A 24,778-nucleotide genomic window follows, 5' to 3' on the forward strand; every position below is an offset into this window, starting at 1 on the left:
TCTTTGTGAATTTTCAGTCGGTCTTAATGACTATATTTCCCTACCACGACTTTTGGATGCTTTTCTTAATAAACCAAGATAAGAGAGCTGGTCTGTACATAACTCTAAGCCAAACTATGGTTTATTGGGAACGCAGTAGCAAGAGGGTTCCTGGAAAGGCGATGCTGCCTGCTTCCTGCTTCCTCTGGTCCTTGTATTGGTTCAGCTTAATGTGTTGTCTGAATCTGAGCTTATGGTTTGTCTGGAGCAGAATCTCCTCTCCGGGAGCCCACAAACCCTTGAGCATTGGTGCTAAGCCATAGTTTATGGATGAGACAGCTGAACAACTGGCCATTTTGTTTCTGACCACAGGGACACTGCCTCCTCCTCCTGTTGGCTGTTAAGGGAAGGGTACTTTAACTATTGTTTGGAAAGACAGGGTACTCAACAAGCCTTATAGCCTGTTTGAAGCCACTTATCCCAAGAGATGCTACAGACTAGGCTGTGCATGTGAACCTAGTTTCAGTGTGACTGCTCTGAGTAGGACTAGCATTGGCTACAACCTATACCACCCACTAGTTCAGTATTGTTTACACTGACTGGCAGCCGCGCTCCAGCGTTTCAGACTAGGAATCTCTTCCTAGGGGATCAACTCTGGGGTCTTCTGCATGCAAAGCAGTTGCTCTGTCACTAAGCTGCAACCGCTCCCCAGAACCAGAACGTGTGCTGTTAGTCTATACATTTTCTTCTTACTCTGAGCACTAAATCTTTACTTTGTGGTCCAACAGAACTTAGGATTTTCCCCTAAAGGTTACAAGAACTGGGAATAATAAAATAAAATGCTTGTAGGCATTCAGAGGTGGTTTCCCCATTTTTCCTCATCTCTCCCAACTCCTATTCAGCTGCGAACACCCTTTCCATAGTGTGCTTACTGTAGCTCACACCTAACGGGAATTTATCCAGCATTTTCTCTCTTGCTCTTGTCAAATTCCTTCTGTGGGGTAGAGTGTGGGGTGGGGAAGCTGCATATTCAGTTGGGGGGCAAGCCCAGATTTCTCTTGCAGTAGAGGGGTGAGGAACCTTTCCCTTTGGGTATGTAATTTATTTTGGGGATGAGTACAGAATTGTTCATTTTCTGAATGTAGTTTTTAGGTCATTTTTCATTTAACAGAATGATGTAGAAATCACTATTCCAAGCTCTCTCTCTCTCTCTCTCTCTCTCTGTGTGTGTGTGTGTGTGTGTTTAAGCTCTGATGCATATTCCAGCAAACGTCCTAAAAACAACCTCTAGCGAGGATTTAAAGGGACAGGGCTCTTTCCCAATTACCTTCCCAGATCGCCTTTGTCAGCTTCCTGTGGTCCATGTGACTTTGCAAAGCGCATGTTCCATAAAGGGGAAGCAGCAAGCCGGCAATGCAGCCTATGCGTTTCATATGCGGCTCTCTCCTTTCCCTGTTCCATTCCCCTTTTACTTTCCGAGAGAACTCCTGTCTCCCCAGCAGGGATGGAGTTAAGCCTTGCCTTATTGCTCCCAAAGAGAGGCTGTGGTGCATTGTGGTATAATGAGGCAGCTTTCATGGTTGCCGGGAGATCCATGGGGCTAAACTATATGGAGAGAGAGGCATAGCATGTGGCCAGAATCTGTAATGTGGGGTGTGCTTTCTCTGAGAGCAGTGATGCAGCAGGCCACCATCTCCCTGCTGAATCAGGATGTTTCTTAAATATTAGTGTCTTCCATTTTTATTTTTTTCTATAAACAACCTCAGGCAATGCCCTGAGCTGGAGCTTCCGCCAGACTCCTCTGACGGCGGGAATGAAGGGGAGGGGCTGCTGGGAGTCAGGATCCGTCCGCTCCTTCTGCAACTCGGGCTGCCTGAATAAAATTAAGAAGGGTTAGTTGGCCTTCTCTGGACTTCTCCCCCCATCACCACCCCCCTTTCCAGAGGCCTTTGGTTATCTATGGGCCCTTCCGGCTTCCACTGACTGGTATATTTCACTGCATGATCAATTCATGGGGATATTTGTGTACTTTAAAAAGAAAAGGGGAAAAAGTGTTATGCCTTATGGTGCGGGTGGGGGCGGGGAGGTTGCCTTGCAGCTGGGGAAAGCACGTTAATTTCATGCGGAATGAAAGGGAGCAACAGCAATAGACCACCGACTATGTCTGCACAGAGAATTCTCCTCTTGGCAGCCGGGGAGAGTGTGAAATTGTCACGGATCAGAGTGGGGAAAATCCACGTTTTTCATAAACGTGGAGGATGTGGCTTACTTTGTTTCTCTTTTGACTACATCCTATTTATAAGTACAGTGGTGCCTCGGGTTATGTACGCTTCAGGTTACAGACGCTTCAGGTTACAGACTCCGCTAACCCAGAAATAGTGCTTCAGGTTAAGAACTTTGCTTCAGGATAAGAACAGAAATCGGGCTCTGGCGGCGCGGCAGCAGCAGGAGGCCCCATTAGCTAAAGTGGTGCTTCAGGTTAAGAACAGTTTCAGGTTAAGAACGGACCTCCGGAACGAATTAGATACTTAACCTGAGGTACCACTGTACAACACTGTAGTCCCCACCCCCGTCCCCAACTTATCTCTGTGTACCAAACTTAACTCCTAACACTTCCGATCACCTGCCGCTTTGCCTGTTTTAACTGGCACGAGGTGGTGAGTTCTTGAAGAACTGGCTCTTGCATAACTCTAGCATGCTCTGAATTCACCTGGAAGGTGAAAAAACATTTCCCGAAGTGCAAAATATGTGGGCGGTGGCATTTAAATGTGAAAAGTGGTATTTTGAGGTTTTTGTAGCAAAATATATACCTTGAAGCAAACATATGGGAAAGGTTCTGTCTCTGTAGAAGTGGTCTGCTCCTTTCCTTATCTTTGCCTTCAGGAACCTGGTACCTTTCAGCTGTTTTGGACTACAACACCCATCAGTACGAACTGGCAGGGGCTGATGGGAGTTGTATTGACAATATCTGGAGGGGGCCCCAGCTTGGCAAAGTCTTCCTTATATGATAGAATAATGCTTAGTGTTGATGGGGTGCTTGACACAGTGCTCTATGGCATTGCATGTGGAATACTTTCGGTGGGTTAGAGCTGCCTCAGGCAGTACAGTGGTACCTCGGGTTAAGAACTTAATTCGTTCCGGAGGTCCGTTCTTAACCTGAAACTGTTCTTAACCTGAAGCACCACTTTAGCTAATGGGGCCTGCTGCTGCTGCTGCGCCGCCGGAGCACGATTTCTGTTCTCATCCTGAAGCAAAGTTCTTAACCTGAGGTACTATTTCTGGGTTAGCTGAGTCTGTAACCTGAAGCGTATGTAACCTGAAGCGTATGTAACTCGAGGTACCACTGTACTTGAACATTGCAGAGGAATCCAAGTGTGTTCTGCTGCTTTCCCAAGAGGAAGGATGTGAATGACCTGTCCTGGATTTTACATCTGCACAAGCTTTTGTGCAAGTGCTTGTGGAACAGGGTGCTAGTGTCTGTTTCCTTCTACTTCCCGGATCTAATCCACCCTCTTCGCAATAATTGCATTAGCATTATAAATCAGGTCAGTACTATTATTGACCTGTTTTTGATGTGGGCCTAGTACCAAGATCTAGTGCCTTGCCTGAGGGCACATAATGGCCTGGTTTGGACATCATGATAAGCTGTAGTTTAGTATGGACTGCCATTCTCCATATGAACCAGCCCAGACCCTGCTGTTTTTATCACTGGCTTTTCTCTGTGTGGCCCACCTATGGGAAGTGTGGAGGATGGCTGCATGAGAATGCTCCTTTTCAGTGGTGGCCCCCATCTGAAACGCTCTTCCCAGCGAGATGCACCTGGCCCCATCCTTGTCAGTCTTTAATCACTAGACTAAGGCTATTTGTTTCCCCAGGCCTTTGGTTAATTAGATTGCATCCTGTGGTGGTCTCATCCTTTAGTGGCATGGGTAAGACTTGTCCTTATGAATATGTTGCTGGATGAGTATTTAATGCATCTGTATTGTTCATTTTTTCATGGTTTTAATTGCTATTATCTGTTGTATTTGCTGTTGCTAAGTTGCTTTGAGGTTTCTTTTCCTTGTGTAAAGCGATTGATAAATGTAATTGATATTAATAGCAATCATTAAACTGTGGCTTAACGTGAACAAACAGAATGTGTGAACTAGGTTTAACCCTTGTTTTCCAATTGTGGTTTGCTTGGAGAGAAGCAAAAGCCATGAATGCTGGTTCCCACATAATGCAAAGCAGGCTTCCTGTTTGATTTCTTCTCCAACATGTCAAAGAAAAGAAGAAGTGGGGTGCAGCAGGGACAGATGAGCAGTGAGCACCATCACATGCTGCTTGTTCATGTTAACTGTGACATCTGAACCCAGCCAGTGAGTTTGTTGGGACATTTAATTTTGCACTGGGACTTCTGATTGACAGGTGCAGTCTTTTAGCCACTATTACCAGTTAAAAGGTAAAGGTAAAGGGATGCCTTACCATTAGGTCCAGTTGTGGCCAACTCTGGGGTTGTAGAAGCTCATCTTGCTTTATTGGCCGTGGGAGCCGGCGTACAGCTTCCGGGTCATGTGGCCAGCATGACTAAGCCGCTTCTGGCGAACCAGAGCAGCGCACGGAAATGCCGTTTACCTTCCCGCTGGAGTGGTACCTATTTATCTACTTGCACTTTGACGTGTTTTCGAACTGCTAGGTTGGCAGGAGCAGGGACCGAGCAACGGGAGCTTACCACATGGTGGGGATTCGAACCGTTGACCTTTTGATTGGCAAGCCCTAGACTCTGTGGTTTAACCCACAGTTAGGACCCTAAATTAGAGGCAATTGCACTTAGGCTGTTTCCAATAATCGGAGGGCTGAGAGATTCCATTTACCTTATTTCTGTTAAAAATGGGACAACCCCACTCTTTCTTTCTGTAATCATTAAAGGTCAACGTTTAAATATTTGAACATATTAATGTTTATGTATCTGGAAGCTATGCATGCTGATGTGGACGTTTGGAGAGTGTGATGTGTTTGTATATCATAGTTATGGTTATTTGGGGCCCCAGGGGTGAATTCCACCCTTTCCATTTTATTCAGTATGTTGCTGTTGCGTGTAGTTCGAAGTGTGTAGGGTCCAGTGGCACATACATGTACCGTGGTGGCTGGTGCCAATTGGGACTGGTTGGGTGGTAGGCATGGAGCCCAACAGTAGGTGGCGCCAGAGACAATGACAGGCCATGGCAACTGATTCTAGTTTTGCCCCCATCCTCTTCCTTACAAGGGCAGCATTGAGACTAAGGAAGAAGAAGCTGGTGGCTAGTGCCATCCCCTGGATTGATTGTAAGAACATAAGGAGCTGCCTTATACAGACTAGCTCAGGATTATCTGCAATGACTAGCAGTGGCTCTCTAGGATTTTTCCCCAGACCTACCTGCAGTTGCTAAGGATTGCACCTGGCACCTTCTGCATGCAAAGCAGATACATGAGGGCTGGCTACAGGCAGACTGGTGTTGGTGGAACAGTGCCCTAATGGACCAACCTCCCCTGTAAATGTGTTTTTTCCCTACCTGCAGATTTCCTCTCCCTCAAGCAGCTCAGCAACATGCTCAAATATGCTGTTTTCTCTGAATAGCAATGTTGAAAGGCTGCAGATGGCAGTCGCCATCTGAAGAGGCCTCCACCCTATTCCATCCCCATGCATTTCTCATGTAAGGAGGAGGTCATGCATCTTCTATCTTGGTGCCTGCTCCAACTACTGAAAAGCAGAGTTCACATTTTGCTTTGGGAATTTCCCCCCTGCTTAATGGACTCATATGATTTTAATGAATGGGCTGACAGCAGCAGCAGTTCATCCGGCCGAAGTTTAAACAATTGATTTTGTATTTTTCCTCCACGAGCAATGCAGCTTGGATTTCTGTTGCATCTGCAGAAGGTTCTGGTCCACAAATGCCTGGGCTGAAATAACAGCGTCAGCTGTTCGGATGCTGCAATGGACCAACATGGACACCTTTTGGGGGGACCTGCTTCCCTTTTTTTATTATTTATTTATTTCATAAAAAATTAGGCGCTGCTTGAATGTTAAAACAACAACAACACCGCGAGGCAGCGTACAGTAAAATTATCAATAGGAAAACTTAACAAGAATAATCTAAGACTTTTGAAAAGTTAAAATAACAATAGGCTAAAAATGGATTAAAGCTTTCATCAAGTTCCGAAACATCTGGGTAGGCTTATCTAAACAAAAAATCTTTTTAGCAGGTGCTTAAAAGAGTACAGTGATGGGAACTGCCTTCCATCCTAGGGTTCAGCTGGCTTGATCATTTCCCACTCTTGGTGATGTGGTGGTCAGGTGCTATTTTTATCCCACCATTACATAATTGTGCATATACACACATACATGCAATCTGTGCATTATATAATTAGAACTTACTCTTGCTTTTTTTTGTTTTTGGTCATGCATAAAAGAGGACATGATAGTCTAATGGGTTTAATTTTCAGCAATGTTTAAAATGTTAAATGTGTTGTTAGATAATAATAATAATAATAATAATAATAATTTATTTATATCCCGCTCTCCCCAGCCAAAGCCGGGCTCAGAGCAGCTAACAACAGTAAAAATAGCACAATTTACGTAAAATCACAGTCAATTAATTAAAATACATTCTAAAATCAATTCAGAATCAAATTAATGGCAACCATTGGGCTAGAGTTCCATGAGGATTCCAGAAGGAGGGGGGCAGACTGTGCCTTGGCCAAAGGCCTGGTGGAACAGCTCTGTCTTGCAGGCCCTGCGGAAAGATGTCAAGTCCCGCAGGGCTCTAGTCTCTTGTGACAGAGCGTTCTACCAGATCAGGGCCACAGCCGAAAAAGCCCTGGCTCTGGTTGAGGCCAGCCTATCATCCCTGTGGCCCAGGATCTCCAAGATGTTTTTCTTTGAAGACCATAAAGGCGTGGAAGCTCAGACCTCAAGGTGTTTGAGGTTTTCCAAGAGGCATTTGGTTGGCCAATGTGGGAAAGAGAATACAGAATAGAATCATAGAATCATAGAGTTGGAAGAGACCACAAGGGCCATCGAGTCCAACCCCCTGCCAAGCAGGAAACACCATCAGAGCACTCCTGACATATGGTTGCCAAGCCTCTGCTTAAAGACCTCCAAAGAAGGAGACTCCACCACACTCCTTGGCAACAAATTCCACTGTCAAACAGCTCTTACTGTCAGGAAGTTCTTCCTAATGTTTAGGTGGAATCTTCTTTCTTGTAGTTTGGATCCATTGCTCTGTGTCCGCTTCTCTGGAGCAGCAGAAAACAACCTTTCTCCCTCCTCTATGTGACATCCTTTTATATATTTGAACATGGCTATCATATCACCCCTTAACCTCCTCTTCTCCAGGCTAAACATGCCCAGCTCCCTTAGCCGTTCCTCATAAGGCATCGTTTCCAGGCCTTTGACCATTTTGGTTGCCCTCCTCTGGACACGTTCCAGTTTGTCAGTGTCCTTCTTGAACTGTGGTGCCCAGAACTGGACACAGTACTCCAGGTGAGGTCTGACCAGAGCAGAATACAGTGGCAGAATAGGTTGTAGGCGCTTTAAAGATTGCAGGCTGCTCTCCCGAGGTCGTGGAGCCAATGGAAGGCAAGACCCTAGCAGTGTTCTTAAGCCTTCGGGCAATGTTGGTTCTTGATTGAGACAACATCTGCCCCACCTTGTGTGATACGCCTTGTGCCCAAGCCTGCCCTGGCCAGACTGGAAATGACTTCTTCTTCCCCTGAAGACCCCCACAATAAGTGGAAGCTCTGTGGCGTCAGAAGTCAGCAGATGGCTATACCCTTGCGGCCTCCAGCAGCAAAGACCCTGGGGTTTGGGATTGCAATCTCACCCAACATTAAAGGGAGCAACTCATTTCCATCATCATCACTGCTGGTCGGTCTCAGGAGACAATGGAGGAGTGAGACTTTGGGGGTGAGATCAAGCTGTTGGAAGGTTGCGGCGCCTGCTATGGCTGTAGAGTTAGATGCGGAAGAGACATGTTTTCTTGCAGCTGGGGCAGATGAAGGCGTCCGGTTGTGCTGCTGCAGATGCACCACAGCGTTCCTTCTCTCTGCTGTCCTCCCAGCGGTCATTTCTCCTCTGGTCACTGCCATGGATGTACAACTTGTCTGCAGTCTCCAGGCACAGTGTTCGCCTGCAAGGGATGTCCACATGGCAGGGGGTGTGTGATGTTGCCATTGTTGTTGTTGTTGTTGTTGTTGTTGTTGTTGTTGTTATTGGGCTGCATCCAACCTACTCAGAGTAGATCCATGGACCTAAATGAGTCATGTCCATTAATTTCAAATGGTCTTCTCTTGAGTCTGTCTAATGTTAGATACAACCCATTATATCTCAGTGTGATTATGTCAAGAAGGTCAAATGCGTTGCAACTGAAAACCAGCCTGCTTGCTTGCCTGCTTGCCTGCCTGCCTGCTTAAAGGTAAAGGGATCCCTGACCATTAGGTCCAGTCGTGGCCAACTCTGGGGTTGCGGCGCTCATCTCGCTTTATTGGCCGAGGGAGCCGGTGTACAGCTTCCGGGTCATGTGGCCAGCATGACTATGCCGCTTCTGGCGAACCAGAGCAGCGCACAGAAACGCCGTTTACCTTCCCAGTGGAGTGGTAACTATTTATCTATTGCAATTTGACATGCTTTCGAACTGCTAGGTTGGCAGGAGCAGGGACCGAGCAATGGGAGCTCACCCCATCGCGGGGCTTCGAACCGCCGACCTTCTGATCGGCAAGTCCTAAGCTCTGTGGTTTAACCCACAGCGCCACCCGCGTCCCGCCTGCCTGCTTGCCTTCCCACAAATTCTAGACTCCTTTCCTCCCTGCTGTACTTGCATTATCATTTAGGAAAGTTTTGGCAGGCAGTTTTATAACAACTCCCAAGAGCAGTGAACTGAAGGAAGCCTGTACAATCTTTTTCTGTGTTGTTTTTAAACGGCTGAAATAGCTTGATGCTCAACAAAAGAGTTCAAGCTTGTTACTAGGGCCACGTCCTCCCCGCATCTCCTCTTTCTCCTGGCCCCCTGGGAAAAGTGTGAAAGGGGGTCAGTCTGTTCTTGCATCCTTCTCTTCCTGTGAGATGGCGAAACCCTAGAACGTCCTGAGGGTGGAAAATGTATTTAAATAATGATTAAAAATTTATTTTTGGTGACACGTTTAGAAAAGCGAGAGAGAGAGAGAGAGAGAGAGAGAGAGAGAGAGAGATCGCCTTTATCTGCCTACTGGGAAATTATATCCGTGGGGGAGCTTGCAAGTGAGCTGAGCTGTGCCCCAGTTAGTGAGAGGGACCTGACTCCAAATGACGTCCTGGAACTGGTGTTGCTTACAGGCCTCGGGGCTCCTGTTCTGCCTCGCCAGCATTATTTATCCCCCAGACACGGAAGTTGCACAGGGCTTGTGCAAAGCAACTGTGTTTTGCCCTGTGGTGGTTTAATTGGGAAAGAGACAGCTACACTGAGAAGTAGCTAAATGGGTTTACCTCCCAGCAGTCACTACAGGTTGCAGTGTGTGTTTAAACTGATGTTCAGGTTGCCTGTGCTGTGTCTTATCTGCTCCAGCATTCTGCTTCCAGCAGAGGGCAGCTAAATATCCTGGGAAGCTCAGAAGCATCGGTCCATTCTGTCCCCTGTCAGAGAGGCAGTATATATGTGTGTGTGTGTTGAGTGTGTGTGTGTGTGTGTGTGTGTGTGTGTGGAGAGCGAGAGAGAGAACACACTTTTTTCTGGGAGTATGCAAGGGTACACATACCCCTAAACATTTTGCGAATCTAAGTTTGGCCTCATTGAGGGGGCAGTATTTCAATATGAGTAGGAAAATGAGTGTACCCCTAAACATTTTTTTAATAGAAAAAAAGCACTCTGTGTGTGTGTATGTGTGTGTAATTCTGATGATACGTAGAGTAGCTTACAGCTAGGAAGCTAAATAACTATTCTGGGTGATTGATAACTTCTTTGTAAAGACTATACAATGTCCAGACTCTTTATATTCAAAAAGAACTTTGCTTTCACAAACATAAAACAGAAGAATATATTTACAATCTAGCTCCTGCACAGATTTCCTCAGTTATTTAATTAATGAAGTAACCACCCTATACCTGCAGGTCTTAGGGTAGTTCATAGGATATTAATGTTTAGGGATCTTCCTCTGTTTTACTTCAGACGGATCACACTGACACCACACCGTCCTCAGCAGTATCTCGAGAAGCCTCTCTCAGCAGCCATTCCCCCTCATACAGAGCAAGCAAGTGAGCGAGCGAGCAGAAAGCAGTTAAAAACAACAGTTACTGGAATAACAGTCACAACAGAATGGAATGTGGCTCTCTCATGTAACTCACAGTCAGCCAATCACATGACAGCTACTGCCAAAGGATAAACCCCATGCTAAAAATACACAGTAACCCAACATAAGTAAACATTCCCATTTCCGGAAATTAAACCATTATCCTTAACATTCAGGTAACGTATCACTTGCTGAGAATTGCAGGTGGACAGAGTGCTGTTGCGATCAGCCTGAGGAGAGTTCTGAGGGCCAGATGAAGACGCCTACAGGGCCATATTTCTCCCCCAATCCTGAGGCTCTCCACCCCTGAAATGCAACCTCATATTCAGAAACAGGCTGTTCTGTCCAGTTTCACTTCATGGTTGCTAAGCCCAAGACCACGCATACATCTCTGGGAGGGTGCCCCACCTATTTTTGAAAACCCCTCTCATCCAGATGTATAAATAACTTTCTGTACAGGAGAGAATGAGTCTCTCCTTTTGTTTTTCTAACAATGCACTTGGCTTGGTTTATATTTGGGCCTCATTATGTTTCCTGCTGATTTCTCTGGCTGTTCTCTGGGTCAGCTTTGTAGCTATTGAGTTCCTGATGTTGGCTTTTCTCTTTGACGTGTTACCTGAGCTGCCTGTGACCTTTCTTTTATTGTGGAGAGAATTGCAGCTTGTTCGTGGATATGGGACAATGAAGCCAGAATTTGCAGTTGGAAGCTATTCTTCCCACCTATTCTTGCTGAAGGGCTAATAATTTTGTGACAGAAAGGCTATATTTGTGACTGCACTGCCAGATATATGAGCAGTAGTCTAGTGGCCAATCCAGAAGTGCAGGGTCCCTACATGATAGTCACAGCTGTGACCCTTCTAAGATTATACAGCTTTCAAAGATTATACAATAATAATAATAATAAACAGGGACGCGGGTGGCGCTGTGGGTAAAAGCCTCCGCGCCTAGGGCTTGCCGATCGGAAGGTCGGCGGTTCGAATCCCCGTGGCGGGGTGCGCTCCTGTCGTTCGGTCCCAGCGCCTGCCAACCTAGCAGTTCGAAAGCACTCCCGGGTGCAAGTAGATAAATAGGGACCGCTTACTAGCGGGAAGGTAAACGGCGTTTCCGTGTGCTGTGCTGGCTTGCCAGAGCAGCGATGTCACACTGGCCACGTGACCCGGAAGTGTCTTCGGACAGCGCTGGCCCTCAGCCTCTTGAGTGAGATGGGCGCACAACCCTAGAGTCTGTCAAGACTGGCCCTTACGGGCAGGGGTACCTTTACCTTTAATAATAATTCAGGATACATTGCATTGATGAATGCCTATCTCCATGTGTTGTCTTTTGGCCAGATCTACTATTTTTTGTGCATGCAGATGGGCAAATGATTCCAAGTGCTTCGATATAATCTTTTGGAGCGACTTAAGTTGTGCTTTCTGTGAACTTCCATTGTACATAGCCAAACATGCAAGCCCTTCTCGTGAAACTGAAGCACCTGGTATTTTCACTGTTCCTAAATGCTTAGCTTTGGAGCATACAGAACACCTCTGTCTGGGTGTTCTTCCCATGTTCCTTCTCCAGAAGGACTCTATGAGCCCATACTCAGTGGCTGGCTCACTTCCTTTCCCTCTGATTGTGCAGCTTTAGGACACTAGAGACAGGGACCCCGATGGAACCTTGCTGCAGAAATAGCAGCCGGTCTTAGGACACCCCACCCTGCAACCCACAGCTGTATATGAGCCCCCACCGTTCGGTTGATCTTTGCCAGGCATAGGCGAACTCAGCCCTCCAGATGTTTTGGGACTACAACTCCCATCATCCCTGACCACTGGTCCTGTTAGCCAGGGATGATGGGAGTTGTAGTCCCAAAACATCTGGAGGATGGAGTTTGCCTATGCCTGATCTTTGCACCGACCTTCTGGCGGTTCCCTCATTGCGAGAAGTGAGGTTACAGGGAACCAGACAGAGGGCCTTCTCGGTGGTGGCGCCCACCCTGTGGAACACCCTCCCTTCAGATGTGAAGGAAATAAGCAGCTATTCTATCTTTAAAAGACATCTGAAGGCAGCCCTGTTTAGGGAAGTTTTTAATATTTAATGCTGTACTGTTTTTAACATTTGATTGGGAGCTGCCCAGAGTGGCTAGGGAAAATCAGCCAGACGGGCGGGGTATAAATAATAAATAATAAATATTATTATTATTAAAACCACAGACTCGTTTCCCTACAGACCATGCTTTTCACTGCACAAGCAAGGACAGTGAGGAGCCATCTGGCTGGGCTGTGCATCTCCCGCTGGGGCTAGGGTCCCATCTGTGCTGTGGTCAGGCTAGCCTTGCCCTCCCCTTTCGGCTGAGCTGACCGCATCCTTTCCCCGTTTCCGCTGTGCTCAGAAGCACTGACTTTTAAGAGCTGTCTCTCGCCAGCCATGAGAGATCGCTCTTTATTTTTGCGTGCAATCTATTTGTGCCAAATGCTATAGGTATGCATTAACTCTGAAAGCGGGCGCTTGTGGTAGGGGGGAGAAGAGTGGGGTGTCTTCTGCTTGTGGTGTTGTAATGGCGAAGAAATTGTTTAATTTTGCCATCGCCAGTTTGCGTTCTACGTTGTCGGTTTCATTAAATTGCAAATTTTGAGAAACTGAAAGAATTGCCTACCTCTGCCTTTTATTTGTGGTTTCTATTAAAAACAAGGCAGCTGTCTCAAATATATAAACTAGAAGGCCATTAAATATGAATGAGGCTTTCTGTTTAATATTCATAGCTATTAAAAGGAGGTGAAATACAATTGAGAGTCCGTCCCCCCATTAGAAAAATGACTAATGTTCCTCCTTTACAGACAAGCAGGAGACGAAAGGGATGTGGGTGAGGACAGAATGAAAGAGATTAAGTTTCTTTGTGGGACAGGAGCCGGGTTAGCATTCCACATTGGAGGCGTGCAGATACGGCAACATATATTAATAGCTGTCATTTTGCATTCTGTTGCAATTCCTGTGGGCTGCGTGGCGGAGGCAGAATATTGACTGAAATGCATTGATCTATTGGGTATGTAGGAGATCGTCTTACCACACATACGAACGCTTGACGGTTTTGATCGGCAGAACTGGCACCGTTTTAGGTGCCACACAATAACCTGCTCTACATTTAAGAGAACTCAAATCTTTTAGCGTGGCAGCAACGGCACTCTGGACCTCGCTGCCTTTTGACATCAGGCAGGTGCCTACGCTGTGCTTATTTTGCCAGTGAACATAAAGTGTTGGTGTGTTGATGAACGTGCAGGGTGGGTGGGGGTTCAAAGTGAAGATATTAATTTATGTTTAAATTCAAATTTAGATCAACCGGAGTGAACCAAATGCTGAATTCATGTGTGTGTGTTGTTCATTTTCTGGAATGCTGACATATGTTATGAAATTAAACCACACTGGGCTGAAGCCGTCTTTCTTTATCTGTCCACGTGTCAACCATAGTTTATTTGTTAACCTTTCAAGGAGGGCTGTTTCCCAAACTGTTTTGTACCAATTGTCTATCGTTGTGCCAAAAAGGTCTTTCCCTTGTCTGGTTATGTTAAGGTTTCTTGTTATAATTATTCCTAAATATCCAAGTTTTATGTGACAGAGTCTAATGCAGCGGTTCTCAACTTGTGGGTCCCCAGCTGTTGTTGGACTACAACTCCCATCATCCCTGAGCTCTGGCCTTGCTAGCTAGGAGTGATGGGAGTTGTAGTTCAACAACATCTGGGGACCCACAGGTTGAGAAAGCTGGTCTAATGCCTTTGAGGTCTATGAATGCATTTTGGATCTTAGGTGGTACATTGAAGAAGAAAGCTTCATATTTTGAGAAAACCTGCAGGCCTGATAGTGTTGCAAAGTTGTTAAGCTCTCGAAAGTACTGTTGCTCCCGTGTTCACGGGTCAGGTGTTATAATCATTAAATCGTCAGCAAATAGCCTGATTATATAGTTTTGTTTTCCAGTTTGCACTCCCTTGATGTCTGGTGTTGTTCTGAGGTATATAGCTAATGGTTCTAAATCTAGGATGAACAAAAAGGGAGAGAGGGGACAGCCTTTATTTGTTCCTTGCCAATTTCCCACTGGGGATGAATTTATATTGTTTGTTTTTAGTGTAGCTGTAGCTTTGGAGTGGATTCGTTTCAAAATCTGTATGAATTTGGGCTCAAATTGTGTTTTAGATAGGACTCTCAGCATGTCATCCCATTCTAGGCAGTCAAAGGCCTTGTGAATGTCCAAGGCCCTGAAGAGAAGGGGGGAAGTTGTTTGTTTACTATGTTTGAAAGTGTTCTGATTGGTTCAGTGATGTTTTGACAGGGGACAAAACCAGCTTGATCTGGGGCTATTATTTTTTGTAGAAATACCTTAATCCTGATATAAATATGTTACGATCCTGATTAATCAGAGAGATTGTCTGAAAAGATTCTACCTTCTGGTGGTCTTTAAATGGTCTTGAGATAACTACAATCTTGGAGTGGCGCCATGTTTTGGGGAGGGGTGCTCCTCTCATTTTTAGGTCATCAAATAGGTGAAATATATATGGTGAAATATGGCCATAGTTAGTTGTCTGTATGGCATTCACGCCTTGTCAACCCATTGAGGAAGTTCCTCTGTGATGGAGGTGGTGTTAGAAACTCAGATATATAAGCTAGGCACAAAATGGCTCCTTAAACCAAAGTTGTAGTTGCCAAAAGGGAACATCTAGCAGCTATGTTGGCTCTAAAGTCTTATTTTTTTCAAATTATGGACTGACTGTGATTGATTACCAGTTAAACATCCGGCTAGTTCAGATGACAACCTTGAGCCTAGGTTAAGTGCTTTGAAAGCTTAAAGAAGAAAAGTCCACATATATATCACCCTATTCCAACCTCTTTTTCTAAATGGTGACACGGACCATTCATAATGTGAGCAGAGCAGTGGTAGGGTAAGTGAAAACAAGCTACAACAAGTGACTATAATGTTGTTCACTGCTCCTGCTCAGGCGGCACAGAAAAAGCATTTTGGTTCCTGAAATTCATTCCGATTGTGCAGAGAAAATATAACTGATTGAATTCTACAGGATGTGGTATTAGTGTGTGAAAACAGTCCTGATCCAAGGATCCCGAGGCATGTACCTCCAGATGGTGGGGATGTCAGGCATCATCCCAGGCATCTTCCCTTGCTTGCAAGTGATAGATAGTTGTACAAAATGTGCCTGGTGCCTGGCTAATTTCAACACTGGATGGAGGATCTTATAGTTGGAGTCAGCTGCTGTTCTTTGAGTGTGCAAAGCACACCTTGCAATAGGCAGTGGTGGGAAGGACCATGTGGTGTAGTTTCAGGGAGACCTCTGAAGAGCAGGATGTGGTCCCTTTTGGTAACAGATTTCAGGGGTAGGAAATATTGGTCTGCATTTTTGCCTTCTGTGTCCAATACATTGCCTCCTTGAGAATGCAAGAACAGGATCCTAACTCAGGGTAAGCAATCTGTGGCCTTCCGATGCTGCTGCACAACAGCTCCCATCATCCCTGGCTGTTGGCCACACTGACTGGGGCTGATGGGAGTTGAAGTCCAGCAGCATCCGGAAAGCAACCGGTCCCTCATCTCTGTTGTTGTTGTTCAGTCGTTTAGTTGTGTCCGACTCTTCGTGACCCCATGGCCCAGAGCACACCAGGCACTCCTGTCTTCCACTGCTTCCCGCCGTTTGGTCAGACTCATGTTTGTAGCTTCGAGAACACTGTCCAACCATCTCATCCTCTGTCGTCCCCTTCTCCTTGTGCCCTCCATCTTTCCCAACATCAGGGTCTTTTCCAGGGAGTCTTCTCTTCTCATGAGGTGGCCAAAGTATTGGAGCCTCAGCTTCAGGATCTGTCCTTCCAGTGAGCACTCAGGGCTGATTTTCTTAAGAATGGATGCGTTTGATCTTCTTGCAGTCCATGGGACTCTCAAGAGTCTCCTTCATCACCATAATTCAAAAGCACCAATTCTTTGGCGATCAGCCTTCTTTATGGTCCAGCTCTCACTTCCATACATCACTGGGAAAACCATGGCTTTAACTATACGGACCTTTGTTGGCAAGGTGATGTCTCTGCTTTTTAAGATGCTGTCTAGGTTTGCCATCGCCTTTCTCCCAAGGAGCAGGCATCTTTTAATTTTGTGACTGCTGTCACCATCTGCAGTGATCATGGAGCCCAAGAAAGTAAAATCTCTCACTGCCTCCATTTCTTCCCCTTCTATTTGCCTGGAGGTTATGGGCCCAGTGGCCATGATCTTTGTTTTTTTGATGTTGAGCTTCAGACCAAAACTCTCCACTATGACCTGTCCATCTTGGGTGGCCCTGCACGGCATAGCTCATAGCTTCTCTGAGTTATTCAAGCCTCTTCGCCATGGCAAGGCAGGGTTCCATGAAGGGGCCCTCATCTCTACTTTACCTTAATCTTTGTTTGTGTTTGGGGTAAATCAGCCTTTCTACTTCCTTACATCTCTCTCTCTCTCTCTCTCTCTGTGTGTGTGTGTGTGACTGCTGTGGGCTCATCATCACCTGTAGGTGAAATGATTTAAAATCAGCAACAGCATCTGGTCTCATTGCTTGCAACTTGCACAGCAGCTAATTAAAATTCAGACGATGCCATTTTTGATTCAGGGTTGCTGCTTTGACAGGCCAAAGCCATGCCAGGAATGTCAAATTGCAATGGCTTGAGCCGAGAAGGCTGCTTGAAACATCATTTTCAGGCCAGGAACAGGCTGTGCTCTTAGAACCACAGGAGCCCCCTAAATGCCTTGGTTTCTTCTCAATTACCTGCCCTCTTTGCATATGAACTGCGACATTAATTTCACTAGTTTCTTCCTTTTATTTCACCTATTTATTTCATTTCAGCTGGGCTTAATCTCTGCGTCTTCTAAGCAGTGTACCTAAAAAGAGCTAAAAAGCATGAAGTGGATAAAATCAGTTAAAATGAACGATAAATACAGTGGTACCTCGGGTTACATACTCTTCAGGTTACATACACTTCAGGTTACAGACTCCGCTAACCCGGAAGTAGTACCTCGGGTTAAGAACTTTGCTTCAGGATGAGAACAGAAATTGTGCTCTGGCTGTGCAGCGGCAGCAGGAGGCCCCATTACCTAAAGTGGTGCTTCAGGTTAAGAACAGTTTCAGGTTGAGAACGGACCTCCGGAACGAATTAAGTACTTAACCTGAGGTACCACTGTACAACACTGTAGTCCCCACCTCCACCCCCGTCCCCAACTTATTTCTGTGTACCAAACTAAACTCCTAACACTTCCGATCACCTGTCGCTGTGCCTGTTTAACTGGACCTCCGGAACGAGTTAAGTATGTAACCAGAGGTACCACTGTAGTTACAAGTTACAAGAAAGGAGATTGCGACTAAACATCAGGAAGAACTTTCTGCTGGTAAAAGCTGTTTGACAGTGGAACGAGGACTCCCTTTGGAGATTGTGGACTCTCCTTTGTTGGAGGTTTTAAAGGAGAGATTAGTTGAGATTCCTGCATTTCAGGGGTTGGACTAGATGACCCTCATGGTCCCTCCTAACTCTACAATTATATGGGGGAAAACCAGGAAGCTTTCTTAAAATCCCTGGAATAGAAAGGCATTTGTTAAGGAACAGAGTGTGCAAAACCGAGACAACATTGAACGTAACTGGGTTATTTGGTATTTAACAAAGACACACGCAGACCCAGAGCTTGTTCCTTTTGTGTCCATGGGATAAGCTGATACATGAATTTGTCTAGGATTATCCATCAAGGCAGGGGATTGGGCATTGTCTTTTTGCAGAGACCTAAGAATCCGTAGTTTGCAGCAAGTAGGGCTGGAGAGGACGGTGTAAAAATAGAATTTGCAGTCCTTTCCGCCAACAGCCTGGCTTGTGCCCACGCCACGGTTTCCTGAGCCGAGATGTGCTCAGCGGTGCCCCTGAGACAGCAGGCTGGAGATGCATCTCACAGGAGGTTAGGGCCAGTAGCTTCTGAGCTTCTGAGCCACGGTACGCCAGAGACTATCATAGCGTCAGGTGTCTAAGAATAGCAGCCTTGGCTTTCCGTGAGGCAAGCAGTTCCTATGGCAACCGCTTCATTTGTAAGTGTCCTGCAGATCAAAACCAAAAACACCCATCACCCATACCCTTGTCTGTCAAAGATATCATAATAGCAAGGGGAATGACAGGCAAGTGTGTTTTGGGTTTGCATGTGGAGCTTGGCTCAAGTACATGTTGAGCATGCCAAAACAAACAAACAACAACAGCTTGGTCTTCCATTTAAATGTTCAGGGAGTAAATCACAAAAGAGGTGTTTCTGCTAATAACTCAGTGCTCTGACGTTGTGTTTGATCTGGTGTAGAATCACCTGCTGTTTTCATTCTCCCCCTTCTAAACATTGCAAATGCATAGCTTCCCGACACGCACCAAATCTGCGCCAATTTATTCTTAGCGTTTTTTCCGCCGGCATTCAGTTCACGGTGAGAATGGCTTCCTGCGAAGGGATATGCTGGCCTCTGTTGATGGGGAGGTTGTTGCCTTCCGGGGAGGCAAGTGGTGGGCCGGGTTCTCCTGCAGATGTGCGTGACGTTGTAAAAGAGGCAGTGATGCAGTTGGACTGTGCAGAGTCCAGAGCTGTTTTGCAGGTTGGATCCCCCGTAGGGGACAGTTGCATATTCCTATTAGATTGGTCGCAACTAGGGCCAGGGCCTTTTCAGGACTGGCCCCAACTTGGTGGAACGCTCTGTCACAAGAGACTAGGGCCCTGCGGGACTTGACATCTTTCCGCAGGGCCTGCAAGACAGAGCTGTTCCGCCTGGCCTTTGGTTTGGACTCAGCCTGACCCTTATGTTTCCCTCCCCTTATGGTTTTGATCTATGGGCTACTTTTAAAATGAGGCTGCATTTTAAATTGCATTTTAACCTTTATTTTAAATTGTTTTTTCCCCCTATTACGATTTTACTGTAATTTTACTGGTGTTAGCCACCCTGAGCCCGGCTCTGGCCGGGGAGGGCAGGGTATAAATAAATTATTATTATTATTATTATTATTATTATTACTACTACTACTACTACTACTACTACTACTAATACTACTACTATATTGCAAGGGGTTGGACTAGATGATCCTCAGGGTCTTTTCCAACTCTACAATTCTACCATTTTATAAGGGGAGCTATTCCTGGCCCACTGGTTGACCTCTGGAACATCAGGAAGGAGGGTCTGAGGTTATGGGTGAGAGAGAACCCAGGCGGCACTCAGTGGCTCTTCGGAATAAAAATTCCGAGGACACACATTTTCAATATGTTCTATAAAAACAGAAGGCTCTTCTTCATGCAGTGCATAAAACTATGGAGCCTGCTCTCACAGGAGGCAGTGATGGCCAACAACTCAGATGCTTTAAAAGAGGATTGTACAAATTCATGAAGGATTAGGCTGTCAGTGTCTACTAGCCGTGATGGTTGAGCTCTGCCTCCATGGTTGGAGACAGCAGTGCTTTTGATCCCAGTTGCTCTTGTGCTCAAGATCCTGCTTGTGGCTTTCCTGCAGGCATCTAGGTTGAGTCCAGTCAAGGCGACTATGGGATTGCGATGCTCAGCTCACTTTTGGGCCCAGGGAGCTGGTGTTTGTCCACAGACAGATTTCCGGGTCATGTGGCCAGCAAGACTAAACCGCTTATGGTGCAACGTGACACCGTGACGGAAACCAGAGCGCACGGAAATGCCGTTTACCTTCCTGCTGCATTGGTACCTATTTATCTACTTGCACTGGTGTGCTTTTGAACTGCTAGGTTGGCAGGAGCTGGGACAGAGCAACGGGAGCTCACTCCGTCATGGGGATTCGAACCGCCAACCTTCTGATCGGGAAGCCCAAGAGGCTCAGTGGTTTAGACCACAGTGCCACCCGCATCCCTGTAAGAACAGGATGCTGGATTAGATAGGCCATTGGCCTCATCCAGCAGGCTCTTCTAATGTTCCTATCTTGATGTTTGGCATTGACTGCATAGATTTAAAGCATATCCTTACATCTCTCCCACTCCCCAAATCCTGGTAGTTCTAGTTTAAGGGGACTAGGAATTATAACTGTGAGGGGTAAACTACACTTCCCAGAATTCAGGTGGGGAATGCTTTCAGTGTGTGGAGTGTACACAGCCATGGAGCTGGATGTCATGAAAGGCAGCCTTCTCCATCCTTGCACCCTCTAGATTCTTAGGACTACAGTTCCCATCAACATGGCTAGGCTGGTTGCAGGTCCCATCAGCCCCAACCAGCACAGCCATGCTGATGGGAACTATAGCCCAAAGAATTTGGAGGGCACCAGGTTGGAGAAGCCTAATGCAAGGTTATCTCTGATTTCTCCATTTGAAATTCTGAAAGCAAATCCACATCTGTGTGTTTATTTCCCAGACATCACTCATGTGAGTCACCTCTGCTAAATTTGGTAGCTTTTCCTTCATGGTTTTCCTTGCCACCCCTGTTGTCAGATACCCCTGCTGGTTAGTGGCACTCCGTTGGCAGCTCTGATTTGCAAGGACAAGAAGTCTGCGGGTGTTGTGCACTCTCTCAGTTCTTGTAAGTGTCACTTATTTTTGAGCATGATAAAACAGTGGTTGATATGGTAGTTGCTGGAAAAACCCGAGCTAAACCCCAAACTGTGTTACTACTTAGCTCTGTTTATCCTTCTCCATCTGTCTGTCCTGTCTGTTTAGATCAACTTGTTCGGCATTGAGAAGCCCTTCGGAAATGCATCAGTTGTTTGAGGGCTGCATCTTTTTACTGTTGGGTGATTAATGGAAATCCATGTGGCCCATCGCATTAACCACCCAGAGTGCCTTGTTACTTAGGCCTTCATTTTTCTTGCAGATAGAGAACCACAAGAGACTTTGGTCTTTCGCTTTCTGCATGATCTCGGAGTAAAAGGAACTATTCCAGACAGAATTCAAGACCAGCTTCGATCTAATGAAATCTGAAAAGGCCTGATAGTTAACATTGCTAAACATTAGGAGCTGGATCTGTTGTCTTTGTTTGCAACTACAGTGGTACCTCGAGTTAAGTACTTAATTCGTTCTGGAGGTCCGTACTAACCTGAAACTGTTCTTAACCTGAAGCACCACTTTAGCTAATGGGGCCTCCTGCTGCTGCCGTGCCGCCGGAGCATGATTTCTGTTCTCATCTTGAAGCAAAGTTCTTAACCTGAAGCACTATTTCTGGGTTAGCGGAGTCTGTAACCTGAAGCGTATGTAACCTGAAGCGTATGTAACCTGAGTTACCACTGTACTGATTATCTTACTCTTCTCACAAGCCTTTTAAGTCGAGTCCCAGTCTGCATCTGAATTGTTTTTAAGGTGTTATTCATATGTTTTTACTTTTTTAATCACTTGTTGTTTGCTTCCCTGGGCTCCTTCGGGAGGAAGGATGGGATATTAATTTAATTTAATTAAAAGAAAAAACTGTAAGCCACTTTGAGATGCAGAAAAATGGGGCAGAAATAAGTTAGCAGGCTGTTGTTGCCGTTCCCCTGTGAGCACAGAAACCTTGCAGGATCAGGCCAGTAGCCCATTGGGTCCATCACCCTGTTCTCCCAGGGGCCAGCCTGATGCAGCTGGATAGCACATTTGGTTAGAGCGTGGTGTTGATAACGCCAGAGTTGGAGGTTCAATCCCCCTAAGGGACAGCTGCATATTCCTGCCTTGCAGGGGTTTGGACTAAATGATCCGCAGGGTCTCTTCCAACTCTACGGTTCTACAATCCTATGGAACCTGCAAGCAAGACCTGAGTGCGAGAGCCCTCCCTGCCTCCTGCAGTTTCCAGCAGCTGGGATTCAGAAGCATTACTGTGTCTTGACTGTGAAGGCATTAATGGCAGAGCCTTACCCTTCATAATACAGAAGTGCCACAGCTGAAAGGGGGGGGGGAATGTCACAGTGATTAGAGCACCTGCTCTGCATGCCAAAGGTCCCAGCTGCATCTCCGGGTTAGGAGCCCTTTCCTGAGACCCTGAGGAGCTGTTGCCAGTCAGTGTAGATCAGGCACTCCTCAACTCGGCCCTCCAGATGTTTTGGAACTACAACTCCCATCGTCCCTAGCTAACAGGACCAGTGGTCAAGGATGATGGGAGTTGTAGTCCCAAAACATCTGGTGGGCCGAGTTGGGGGATGCCTGATGCCTAGATAGTACTGAGCTAGATAGACCCAACCATGTCACAGGACAGGGGTACCTTGGTTCTCAAACTTAATCCGTTCCGGAAGTCCAAAACCAAAGTGTTCCCAAACCAAGGAGTGCTTTCCCATAGAAAGCAATGCAAAACAGATTAATCCGTTCCAGACTTTTAAAAACGACCCCTAAAACAGCAATTTAACATGAATTTTACTATCTAACAAGACCATTGATCCATAAAATGAAAGCAGTAATTAATGTACTATACTATAAAATAAATAAGACAGTATTGTAGATGATAAAAATTAGAATTAATTCTTTTCTTACGTGCACTGATGATAGTCATTGTTTGGATGGGGGGACTTTTCTCCATTTCCACAGTCACACAATCAATCAATCAATCAATCAATCAGTAGCTGAACTCGGTTCCACACAGTCACAAAAACAAATTAACCGAAAAAGCCTCAAAAACAAAAATGTAAAATAAACAGCAAAAACAAAAGTGCCAAATACAGTGGCACCTTTGTTCTTGAACTTAATCCGTTCCGGAAGTCCGTTTGACTTCCAAAATGTTCGAAAACCATGGTGCGGCTTCTGATTGGTGCAGGCACCCCGGAAACGATAGCCGACAACCGCATTGGACATTTGGCTTCTGAAAAATGCTCGCAAACCGGAACACTTCCTTCCAGGTTGTCTGTGTTTGGGAACCAAGGCGTTTGAGAACCAAGGTACCACTGTGTAAGGCAGCTTCCTACGTTCCCCAGAAACGCAGAAGCCATGTGGGAGAGGGGCAGGATCACGTGGGAAGAATTTTGCCCACTGCTACACCAGACTTCAGGGGCCATGGGTGGCGATGTGGGTTAAACCACAGAGCCTAGGACTTGCCGATCAGAAGGTCGGCGGTTCAAATCCCCACGACGGGGTGAGCTCCCATTGCTTGGTCCCTGCTCCTGCCAACCTAGCAGTTCGAAAGCACGTCAAAGTGCAAGTAGATAAATAGGTACCACTCCGGCGGGAAGTTAAACAGTGTTTCCGTGCGCTGCTCTGGTTCGCCAGAAGCGGCTTAGTCATGCTGGCCACATGACCAGTAAGCTGTACGCCAGCTCCCTCGGTCAATAAAGTGAGATGAGCGCCGCAACCCCAGAGTCGGCCATGACTGGACCTAATGGTCAGGGGTCCCTTTACCTTTACTTACACCAGACTTCCTAATACAGGCGTCTTTCAGTGTGACCCTGTTCCCTGCCATAGGCCTTTGCACCTTTCCCAGGGCAGCTTGCTACGACGGCAGAGGAGCAATGCCGCTGCTTCTGTGAAACCAACCCGAATGGAGCATCCCTTCCAAACCCAGAAGTTTCATATTACGACATCAGTTGAAATTGGTCCAGCAAATTTGGTGCCTTGTGTTTCTTGACACACTTGGCAACCATTTCAGAACTGGAGGGGGTGTGTGCGTGTGTGCAGAGGTGTGTTTTTCGTTCGTTTTCAGTTCCTTCAGATTTAGTCACGTTCTGGGGATTTTTTTGTCTTAATAATAGCAGCTGCTGCTGCCGCCAATGCCGGTGGCTTGTTTTCACCATAGAAAGAAATAAAGGCTTCCTCTCTGAAATCATACTGTAAACTTGTTTTTCCCTTTGTTGCCATGCTTTAAAAGGAATTCATAGGTTGAATGCCTGTAATGACAGCCCTTGGAATATAAAAGAGGGGAAGCTTGGGGAGAAATTGTAGTGTTGAGCATCGAGAAAACAGATGAAGGGTTTGTGGGTGGGGTGGGGGGCAGCAAATCCTGATGTTCCAAACTGCCTGTTGGTTAAATCTATCTCTAAAGAAATAGAATGTCCACAAGCCCTTCAAAGCAGACAGAAGTATTTTGACAGAGAGCCTTCCAACTGAGCAGGGCTCGCAAAGTTGTTGTTGTTTTTAATCGCCGCAAAGCGTTGCTGATGCACCTGCAAATTCCATATTCTTTCATAAGCCACCTTCTGTTGAGCCTCTGAGCTTGGGGAGCAGTGTTAGTGGTAGCTCAGAGTTCCTGCAAGCTGCAGCTGTTATGTAAGCCTCCCTGTTAAACGACTTTGTCCTCATTTGAACTAGCCGAGACTCAGCAAGCTGGCACTGTTGGGGTCCCGGTGCCAAGGCTGTCCTCTTCTTTGGGCTGCTCATTATGCCCATGGAGTCGGCAACAACAGAAATGGAAATGAAAATGCTTAGTGTGTTGGGGGTTGGGGTTGGGGGGGGGCAGGGGGAGGTCAGGAGCTAACTTCCAATCCTTCCCCAAAAGGCAGTTATAGAAAACCTGGAAAACTGGGCATCCATTTTAAAATTTCTTAATGAAACATTAGTTTCATCATGATTTCATCTGCCCCACGTTGGGCAAAAGCTTTCTGCGTTTTGCAGGGAGCTGGACTCAATGACCCTC

General features: G+C 46.2%; 1 protein-coding gene and 1 long non-coding RNA gene across 12 annotated transcripts in view; one reads left to right on the forward strand and one right to left on the reverse strand.

The window, feature by feature from the left end:
- OSBP2 (oxysterol binding protein 2) overlaps positions 1-24,778 on the forward strand; it is a 155,018-nt gene that overhangs the window by 62,311 nt on the left and 67,929 nt on the right. For 2 of the 11 annotated variants that reach the window (XM_083417649.1, XM_083417642.1), the window contains exon 1: positions 10,318-10,433. The exons of 7 other annotated variants lie outside the window; for them this stretch is intronic. Coding sequence is in view for 1 of the 4 variants with exons in the window: in XM_083417647.1 (XP_083273773.1) it covers positions 1,793-1,871 (79 nt within the window). In the remaining 3 variants the exon portion in view is untranslated. Of the gene's footprint in view, positions 1-1,738; positions 1,872-10,317; positions 10,434-13,182; positions 13,274-24,778 lie in introns of those variants that run through there. 2 more of the 11 variants (XM_083417647.1, XM_083417650.1) reach the window with 2 other exon arrangements.
- On the reverse strand, positions 1,704-10,207 carry LOC310666761. The gene is made up of 2 exons (XR_014506017.1): positions 10,073-10,207; positions 1,704-1,852 (listed from the first exon to the last, which is right to left on the reverse strand). It is a non-coding gene; the product is annotated as an uncharacterized lncRNA (long non-coding RNA).

The sequence above is a fragment of the Podarcis tiliguerta genome (assembly GCF_965153285.1).
Source record: "Podarcis tiliguerta genome assembly, chromosome: 16".
NCBI classification, from domain to species: Eukaryota; Metazoa; Chordata; class Lepidosauria; order Squamata; family Lacertidae; genus Podarcis; species Podarcis tiliguerta.